We start from the raw sequence: 10324 nt of genomic DNA, 5'->3' as shown, positions 1-10324 counted from the left end.
GGCTGGCGGTGCCAATGGCAGGCACCTGGCCCCGATGGACGGTGGCAGCTACAAGTGGCCTGCAATTAAGGGCGTGCAGGCAGCTGGGAGCAGGCAGCAATGATAACATGCTGCAATTTGTAAGTATATTTGAAAATCGCCCAAATTTAACGAATTCGAAAACATTAGCTTTGAACGAGAGGGTGAATTATGAAAACCCCTGCATTTGGTTTATTTCACACTACTGATGCAAGGAACCAAACAGGCCCCCACTTGGGCGACCTTAAGTGCTTGATGGACATGAAGGTGAACATTATTAGCAACAACTCTTTTATGAATGTATTATACGCAGTTACATGAGATTCAGAGGGAGGAAAATAACAAAAATGTATTATATGCAGTTACATGAGATTCAGAGGGAGGAAAAATGACAAAATATTATAATCAACCAACCTTAAAACACCGCCGGAGTAGTATATGAGTAGTCATTCCCTTCAGCATAATAGATGCAGCTACCTTATGATCAACTGAAGAAGGTACAGGCACCGCTGCACTAGCAGGGAGGATTTGTTCTTCTGCATATGAACCCATAGGGTTTCCAGCATAAGCAACCACATCCCCAACTTTTCGACCAGTCAAACCAGAACCCACAGCAGTCACTATTCCCACAGCTTCCCTTCCTACACATAAATCATCTTAAATCATGTATATTGCATTAACAAAAATATATAAAAAATAATAATTAGCTATTTTGAATAGGGAAAGGAGAAATATTAACAGAATTAATTGATGAATATCATCTAAGTGAGAAATGATGAGGATTCAATTATCCTCTAACAATAATTATAAACGATTAGAATTGGTAAGAGAGCAAGGAATTAGAAAAATAATTGAATCTGGGAGCACATCAGTTGAATTTTGATTGAATATGTATTCAATATCAAGGCAAAAGCGAGCATAAAAGAGAAAGCTGAAAAAGTAGAGCGTATAACTACAATTTTCGCATCACCGCTAAAAAAAAAGCCGCCTCGTCAAACCAGTGAAAGATGGTGACTCAAGGACATAAATTTTTCTGGATATAAGAAATTTAAAGGACCTTTCACATACACCCAAAATTTGTAGGAATTTCTAGTTGGAATACTTTCTTCAATATTCAGGGAAAAAATAAACTTTTTTACATGTAAGCCATGACGCCAAGTCATATTTACTATGACGCATGTGCATTCGGGTAGTTTCAATCGATATGATATGTAGAAGGAATGTCATATATATACAATATATTTTCTGATAAACCAAAGGGCATTGTCCGCATTTTTGTATTTAAGAAATTTCGAATTTATGAAGGGGCATTTACATGCATACCACACAACTCTTATGTATTTGCATATCTAACATCGAAAACTTCATATTTACGCACATATCACTCAAATTTTTAATATCAAATCAAAATTCCACCATCATTATCTTTTTAAAAGGTAAACACAAGGTATTATAAGTGTAAATATCAAAGGTTGGATGTTGGATATGTAAATACATGAGAATTGTGTGGTATGTATGTAAATTTTTCATTTAAAAAAAGAGCGACTTCACGCTAAAGTTCCTTGACAAACATCATCACCATATTGTCGGTCAACTTTTTTTTCGATTTATTGAAAAGAAAAAACCATCTCATGATTGGATTAAATTTTAGTCCTAGTTTGAGCCAAAACAAGTAAGACTGACCATGAGATACCTCAAACTATTCTTGGTTGAACCAAGGCATGGGTTATTAATTTCAGGCCAAGCCAGAATCAATTAAGGCTAAGTAAGATAATGATATCCTTTTCACAGGAAGGAAATGTAAAATTGATAGGGATTGGAAACCCTCTTCCATGGGAGGAAAAAAAAATCTGTGGGAAACTTGAAAAATACAAATGCAGTCACGAATGTATGTATATAATATAACCAGTTTGTTATAATTTCAAGCTAGCTCAATAGATCCAATAAGGCTTCAATTCTAGTTCAATTATAGCCAGACATATCTCATTAGTCAATTACAAAAAGATCCACCCGCAAGCAATATTTTACTCAACTGCAAATACATTTGTTGAACCCGTTGCAATTTCACATTGTGACAGTAAAGCAAGCATAGGTTTAGAGTGGCTAACCAAATGTGCAATCTTAAGAGATGATCTATAAAGTCCTGTGGGGGAATAAAAAGAAACTCACTTATTTGAAAGTGGTTAAAGCTGCAAGAAGAGCATTGTTGAAAACATGCAGTGCATACTTTAGTTCAATATTTATATGTAAGCGAAGAATCAAATGTGCAATCTTAAGAGATGATCTATAAAGTCCTGTGGGGGAATAAAAAGAAACTCACTTATTTGAAAGTGGTTAAAGCTGCAAGAAGAGCATTGTTGAAAACATGCAGTGCATACTTTAGTTCAATATTTATATGTAAGCGAAGAATTTTCATTTATCTTTTTGCTCGTTGTTCCCTTTGCATTGTCGATTGCTGGGTTTGAGGATATGCCTTTTGCTCTCACACATATCTAAGGTTCGTAATGTCAACTCTGCATGTGTTCTAGCAATGATGAAGAGGTACTTCTTAGGGTACTATCCATGGGGGTTCTCTCTAAAAATTGAAGTAATCTGCGCATCTAAAAGCTAAGGAAAATAGCACCATACATGTGTTCGCTGAGATGTCATTTTGTGCCATGTGCTATGAGGCACTAGATAAAGCCTCAATGTCACATGTGGCATCGCACCAACCTTCTTCTATGGCTAGGCTTGGCTAGCTTCTCGCCGCCCCCAGAGTTGAAACTTTTATAAACTCTAAAAATGAACAAATCACCACCACACGCATGACACTAGAATTATGGAAACAATATCAAGAAGAACATCATACTAAATAAGCATATACCAACAAAAAAATATATATATACAATGAAATAGGCATGTAAAAAATGTAATGCGATTACAAAATATGAACAAAATTTAAACTAATGCTGGAGGGCCCCTTCATTCTCAACAATGAATGTAAATATCAAATATCACAAACAATGGGATCGGCGTTTTAGATTTCACTTTAATGAGTTTGGGATCTTTTATAAATCCTTATGATTTCTATTATGAATCCGAAACATATTTTTTATTTGAATTTGTTGTATTGAAGTACTATGTTTTTGTCTAAAAAATTATAATAAATGTATTTTTGCAGGTTTTCAGAGACATCGTCAAAGATGACGAGCAGTCGTTGGAGGCAATGGGAAGGTTGATAGTAGTCGAAGGTGAACTAATGACCATGTAAAATAAGACGCTGTTTAAGAATGACGCTGGTGGTTGGAATGACAGAAACCTCTAAAACTTTTTATTCCCAATGTATATGTTTCAGGTAAAGCATAGCAAGAAAAGCTTATAAATACAAATTGACTTTATAAAAAAAAGTAAAAATTCTGGGTAATATATAATTATTAATACCTTATATATGTAAACGGTGAATTTTTGTGTAAAATTTTGTTTTGTACAAATTTTATATCGTTGGAATTCTCTTCAACTCCTTCAACATTCTATATAGTCAATGTGTTTATTTTGCATCATGTTTGACCACAAAAAGTAGAAATATATGCTAAACAAAAACATAAAGCCTTCATATGAAGGTGAAATCTTCATAAAGTTTATTATCTACTACTTAACTTGCCTCCTAAGAGTATTCTTCTTTGGTTTGCTCGATCCAAGGTTTATTTCAGGAATCCGCAATATTATATCGAGCATGAAACAAAGATGAAATATAAATAGAATATAGAAAAAAACTCCATCAAAATGGGCAACAAATAACAGTAATAAAAATAATAGATCATTCTAAGATTGTCAGAATCACAACAACAAATGCAGAGCATCAATTACATGCTAAGACTAAGAGATTAGTTGGCTATATGTTTGCCTCAATGAAGTGAGTAATTCGATAAAGAAGCGCTTCGAGCAGCTCAATTTGAATACCAGGTCTGCTAGTTAGATATTCAAAGCACCGAGCACTCAAGCTACTCTTTCGAATGTTCCAATTGCCCCATAAAGTGAACTAGAATTCTCATAAAGAGATAAATAGACCCCTCACCTAAACAAGGTCAATAAAATACAAATTAAAGATCTAATAAGCTAAGAAGTTAAAGCAATCATCACTTCAAGATTGTCAAAACTAGATCAGGTTTAAGGATCTACGGTTCAACTAAAGTTGAACGGAGCCGAATGGCACAATAAATATTAAACTATTTAATATAATTTAAAAAATAAAATAATGATTCAACAATGATATTTTCATCAATTCAATATACAACTAACTCAGAACACTTCACTCTTGAATATTTTGAATATGACTCTAAATCAAAATTTGGGATATGATATTTAAATTATTTTTATTTTTAATCTAAATATTTAATTGTAAGTCATATAATCAAAATCAAAAAGATCAAAAATTAACTAATATTAGGACCGGTCGGTTTATAAAAAAATCAGATTAGTTCAATGATTCAACAGTATATTTTAGCCGATTTCATTCAGAAGCAATTTTCAACTTGGAAGGAACCAACAGGAGGACCGATTCATGATTGTACTTGTCGAATTAACCGGTCCAATCCAATTTTAAACCATAATTATTTCAGAAACTTCCAAGGCTATAATAAGATAAAGGCAAGCCATATTTGATTTAAAAAAATCGAGTATATAAAAATTCAAGGGGTATTTCTTGCCAACCTTCGATAATTTTTATGGTCCAAAAATACATAACAACATTAAACCAATTTGATCGATAAAAGTTTATGGCAACTTGGCAACAACAAAAAAAACAATTTGCATCAATAAACAAATGGTGCTCTATCTTTACATGATTTCAATATATACCTGCTAAGAATTACGTGATGGAGACATAAAAGTTAAAAGGCAGCGCGGTGCTAAGGCCTTTAACAAAACCAATAATATTTCTTACCAAAAATAAAACCAAATTGATGAGTAAAAGTTGACCACTTTAAAATAATATACTGGAAATGTCAAGTAGGCATCAAATAAGAGATATTGAGTATAGAGTATTAGTTTTAGAGCAAGAAATACAGAAGTTCATTGATAATGGAATTAGGAAAAACTACAAGAAATAAAATGATGATGCTAAGGCTCCATTTGAAGGAGCAGAAGTTCGCCAGTCCGAAACACTGTGTTTTTCCACCTTTTTAGTTCTTGTGGTGGACAGAACGCGAAGCAAGCATCTCAGCCAAATGAAACTACGAATGTTTCTTCGCTTTCTGTGCATCATGACGAGACTTGTCGCATCACAAACGAAGCCCAAATGACTTCTCTCTAGATTTCAAACTCCATAGTCTCTCTCGCTCTCATTACTCTACAATTAACAAATTTCCCAAAGAAGTTGCTACCAAAAAGACAAATCATTTATATTCATTCATTGACATTCTTTTAGACACATAAAAAATGACAATTACAAATAATGAGCATTTAATGATCACGGCTCAAGTTGGGAAAGTTACGAGGTGGAACTATATTTGATGCCAAAAATGTGAGTTGCTAGCATCAATCAGTTATCAGTATTATTCAATAAATAAAATGTGGTCACAAATTCATTCAAATCTCAGGCACTCGTTCTCGGAGCCTTTTTTGAGTTTCTTATCAAGGTTGACTTCAATCGACAACAATGCTCTCGGCTCAGGTAGTTCCTCTTGGTAACAACCTAGATTCTCCAAGGAGTCCACTTCTCATCTTCCAAATCTAATCCACTTTCTCCCATGCCATCAAGTCCATTAGTATTTTCATTGTAGTTAAGGCCCACAACCAATGAAAGAGTGAGGTGAATGATGTAATCACCTTTCCAATTAATAAAATTGAAAAAAAGAAAAAAAAATTACCACTTGCAAGCCAACAAAATCAGGAGAGGGAGGTGGAAGAGCTTCTATCCAAAAGAAAGTAAACAAGCAATACTTATTTAAGAAAGAGTGCATCACAAAATGAGACTCCAATTTCCAAGATCTCCTAAGCATGGACAACAGCCCAAACGAATGTCCGTACCATCTTATTATCAACCACCAGGATGAAGATTATTTTATCTTCAAATTTTGGGTGGTAAAAAGCATTCAAAACGGCAGCCTCACTTTTTAACAATGTCACGGCTCACTCAATAAGGAAAATGTCAATTTCATCTAACAACATTCATCCAAAGATAAAGAGATAAGCATGGAAAGGTGGCATAAGAGGAAGATGACGGATGGTAGCCTTTCATGTCAAGAAAACCAAGCAAAAAAACACAATCCTCTTAGTTATATAGAGGAAATTCAGTGTTAAAATTCCATCAAACCAAAACCTGACTGGTAGTCTTTCCACAAAGAAAATTGCCCACTGAAAATCCATTGTAATAACAATAAGTGAGGAAACAAATAAACTAAAATAGGCTATTTTACCTAAGCTTTTTCTTGTAAAGAAGAAGAAAGTGCCTCGCCTTTGTAATGAAACAGAAAATGATAAAGAGCAATTTCTTCATCAGCCTAAATACAAACTGTAGCCTATTTATCTAACAAAATAACTAATGAAGTTTTCAAACCCCCTAAATAGACTATTTAGCTCATATTTCGAACAGCACCATGGTAATTATAGTCTTGCCACACATTCGACTTCCACCTTCACTATCAATGCAGCAAAGTTAAATCTTCTGTGTTCGTCCAAGGAGAGGCTACAACAAGCGCGGAATTTTTTTTCATGATTAATAAGGGAATCCAGCCAATGAAAAAACCAAATGAGAGGGACAACTGATAACCAATAATAGTCCCCAAGTATTTCTCATACAGTCTAAATAGCCTCATCGAAAAACAAGTTCCTTTCAAGCAAGCAACTGACTAAGCTCGTCATTTAAAAAAGCTTAAAAAATGATAGCACATCTAAATGCATGAAAGGCATGAAAGATTTATATGGTGTCGGATATGCTCAATCTTCATGCCAGCTAGAAGGCACGTACTATGATATTATAGGCGATGAAGTCAGTCCTTTTACATCCAAGGATGAAACAAAAGATTTAATTCTTAATTAAAAGAGACTCCTCAAAACAATTGATTAGCTCCAAGAGATGAACTTGGATATGGAGAACGACCCGAAGACTACTTTCATCAATAATCTTTCACTTCAAAAGATATAATAATTGGGAATATTACTTCATGAGTATGAAGATTGCTTCATTTTGGAACGATTATGAAATGATAGGTTTGTGTCAAGATATAGCAATCCACAAGCTCTTATTTGATCCCAAAGTGTTCCCTATATTGTAGCTGCCAAGGCAAATAAGACTTGAGATTAAGGAACGAGTAATCACCAAAATCAAGAAACTCATAGAAGCTGGATTTATCCAAAAAGGAATATGTCGATTAAATTGGAAACATCGTCTCAATAAAACATGCCCAAAAGATAATTTCTCGCTATCCATAGCAGAACTTATCGTTAACAAAATATTAAAACAAAATATGTTCTGATTCATAAGCAGGTCATCAGGCAACAACAAAATCAAGATGGTACTAGAGGACTAGAAACATGCATTCTTCTATACTCACATCCACGTTAACTGCCACAAATTGATGTATTTTGGCTCAAAAAATATTGAAGATGCCTGCCAAAGGACTAAGTTGAACAACTTCAATCACCTCATGCACAAATAAATATTTTAAAGAAGTCTAAAAAAATTAATTTTAAAATGAAAGCCTCTGAAATGTTCTTTTGATTTTTTTTTTTTTTATCTATGAATTTCTTAGCCTTTATTGTGCACTATAGAAGGATCAAAATTGATACCTCCAAAATTAGAGCACATCAAATGGCTATACTATCCTCAACATTTATTAAGAAGTATTTACATATATTTCACTCAATTCTTAAGTATTTGCATATCTAACACCAAAACTTCATTTTTTTTACATTTATACCACCTTACCTATGAATCAGAAGGTGTATTTCATTCCATAAAAAAGTAAATTAGTAGTATTTTTTATGTGATAGTAGAGATTTGGGTGGTATATATGTAAAAAAAGCAAAATTTAGGTGTTAGACATGTAATTACTTAGGCATTGGGTGGCATGTATGTAAATGCCCCATTTATTAAAAATGATGTAGCAAAACCAGTATAAGAATATATACCTGGAGTGAAAGGCAAATCAGCCTTGTACACTCCTTTGCGAAAATAAACGTCAATAAAGTTAACTCCAATAGCCTTGTGCTTAACCCGTATCTCCCCCTCCTTTGGTTCACCTATCTCCACATCTTCCCACTTCAAGACCTGTTTTGCATCTCCGAAGATGAATAAATTCTCCCAATAAAAAGTTAAGAAAGTTCAAGAAGAAAAAAAGTATCATTTTCTGATTCGCTGCATAATCATTTCAAAAGCAAGACTTGATCCTAGAACTAGCCAAGAAAAAAAACAAAAGCTTCAATCCTTTCAATCTTAATTCAAAACCAAGCAATTAAACGCAACTCTGGCGAAAACAGCCCTAAAAAATTCCATTCACTCGCATTTGTTTGATCTATGCCGACTATAGCCGTAATTTATTAGGGTTATTACAGTGTCAAGAAGGCCAGCAGATAAAATTGAACAAAACAAAGCTAATTCTGCTAAAAACAACAACGAAGAAGTATACATAGCTTACCTCAGGACCACCGAGCTCATGGACTTTTATGGCTTTCACCATCTCTACCTTCGCCGCCGCCGCTGCTGCTGCCGTCAAAGCTCTGATCGGTAACTTGAGCCGAAAATTAGTGTTTAATCGAAGGTTTTTATGATCTTGAAGCGCCGGCAGTAGCTTTCGATGAGCATGAAGGAGAGGGTTTTGGAGGCTATACAAAACTCTATTTAGGCTCATAATTCACATCCAAAGAAGCCCACTAAGCCTTATTTTATAAAACTTACTTTTCTTAACATTAAAAAGTTTTAAATACTTTCAATAAAAATAAATTTATTAAGCATTCAATTTGCTTTAAGCTCGGTTTAGTGAATGCATTCATTTATTGGTTTGGTCCCCTGAAGTGGCCAACGGTGGTATAGATCATCTAAATCAAAGACCGAGGATAATTGAACTGAGCAAGCGCCTCAGCCTACCTATCATTGCAATCCTACCAGGGCAAGAGTTCAGTATCACCAACAACGTCATGAACGCCCCTGACTTTCCTTATCAGTGGTCAAGAATCGGCAATAGCATACCCCATAAGCATCACAGATGATCTCATCATCAAAGAATGAGTTAAAAGTTAATGTTGAGAAAATAGAGCGAAGAAAAACAGTAATCGACACAAATCCAGAAGAACACAAAGATTTAACGAGGTTCGGCAAAGATGCCTACGTCATCGGGAGCAGAGCGGCGAGTCCCTTTCAATATTCAGAAAAGATGTTACAGAATAGAGGGATACCTCATGTAGTTACTAACATGTCTATTTATAACCCCAGGAGTAAACCTTAGGCACAATATGTAATTACAACATTGCCCCTATACCATACCGCGGGACTTTGCCCCCGCACCCCAACCCATATAACTTCCCAATTTGGACAGATTCTTCCGCTCCGCTTCGATCCAGCGTCTGTCTCTATATGGTATATGAGTCATACCATAACAAATCTCTACCTTGGCAAATATACAGCCCCTTAGAAGAAAAATACCTAGGAGCTCCATCTGCACCACTGTGGGTTGGGCCACCATGCTTCTCTAACAACTGCAAACATTCAACAAGCCCAAGCAATGCAAGAACTTGTTGATAGTAACTGGCTTGGTCAACATATCAGCTGCATTCTCATCAGTATGAACCTTCTGCAACAGTATCTCCCCAGAAGCAATCAACTCTCTGATCTTGTGATCCTGACATCAGTGTGTTTGGTTCTGGCATGGTCCACCTGGTACTTAACCATATAAATAACACTCTGACTGTCACAATGCAACTGAACTCCACTTTGCTCAACGCTCGGTTCCTTTACTAGCGCATCAAGCCATAAGGCTTCTTTAGCAGCTTCAGCTACTGTCATGTACTCTGCTTCAGTTGTAGATAATGCCACAATAGACTGAATTGTTGATTTTCAACATATAGGGCCTCCACCAAGAGTAAACACATACCCAGTTGTAGACCTTCTGCAATCCAAATCACCTGCGTAGTCTGAATCAACGTACCCCACAACTGAAGGATCATTCTTCTGACTGTCAAAAATAATTTCATGTCCTACAGTACCCTTCAGATACCTGAAAATCCACTTGACTGCTTCCCAATGTCGCCTTCCAGGTTTAATCATGTATTTGCAGACTTGACTAACAACATGAGCCAAATCAGGACGAGTACATACCATAGCATACATCAA

The 10324-nt window shown here is 35.2% G+C and overlaps 1 protein-coding gene across 1 annotated transcript in view; it reads right to left on the bottom strand.

The window, feature by feature from the left end:
* LOC110033784 (quinone oxidoreductase) overlaps positions 1-8885 on the bottom strand; it is a 10825-nt gene extending 1940 nt beyond the window's left edge. Inside the window, exons 1-3 of the mRNA XM_020737881.1 lie at positions 8634-8885; positions 8128-8266; positions 433-659 (exon numbers count right to left, since the gene is read on the bottom strand). Coding sequence (XP_020593540.1) covers positions 433-659; positions 8128-8266; positions 8634-8846 — 579 coding nt within the window. The 5' untranslated portion in view covers positions 8847-8885. The remainder of the gene's footprint in view (positions 1-432; positions 660-8127; positions 8267-8633) is intronic.
* Between the last annotated feature and the right edge of the window lie 1439 nt (positions 8886-10324).

Source organism: Phalaenopsis equestris, unplaced genomic scaffold (assembly GCF_001263595.1).
Source record: "Phalaenopsis equestris unplaced genomic scaffold, ASM126359v1 Scaffold000002, whole genome shotgun sequence".
Classification (NCBI taxonomy): Eukaryota; Viridiplantae; Streptophyta; class Magnoliopsida; order Asparagales; family Orchidaceae; genus Phalaenopsis; species Phalaenopsis equestris.
This window is presented reverse-complemented; position numbering and strand designations above follow the sequence as displayed.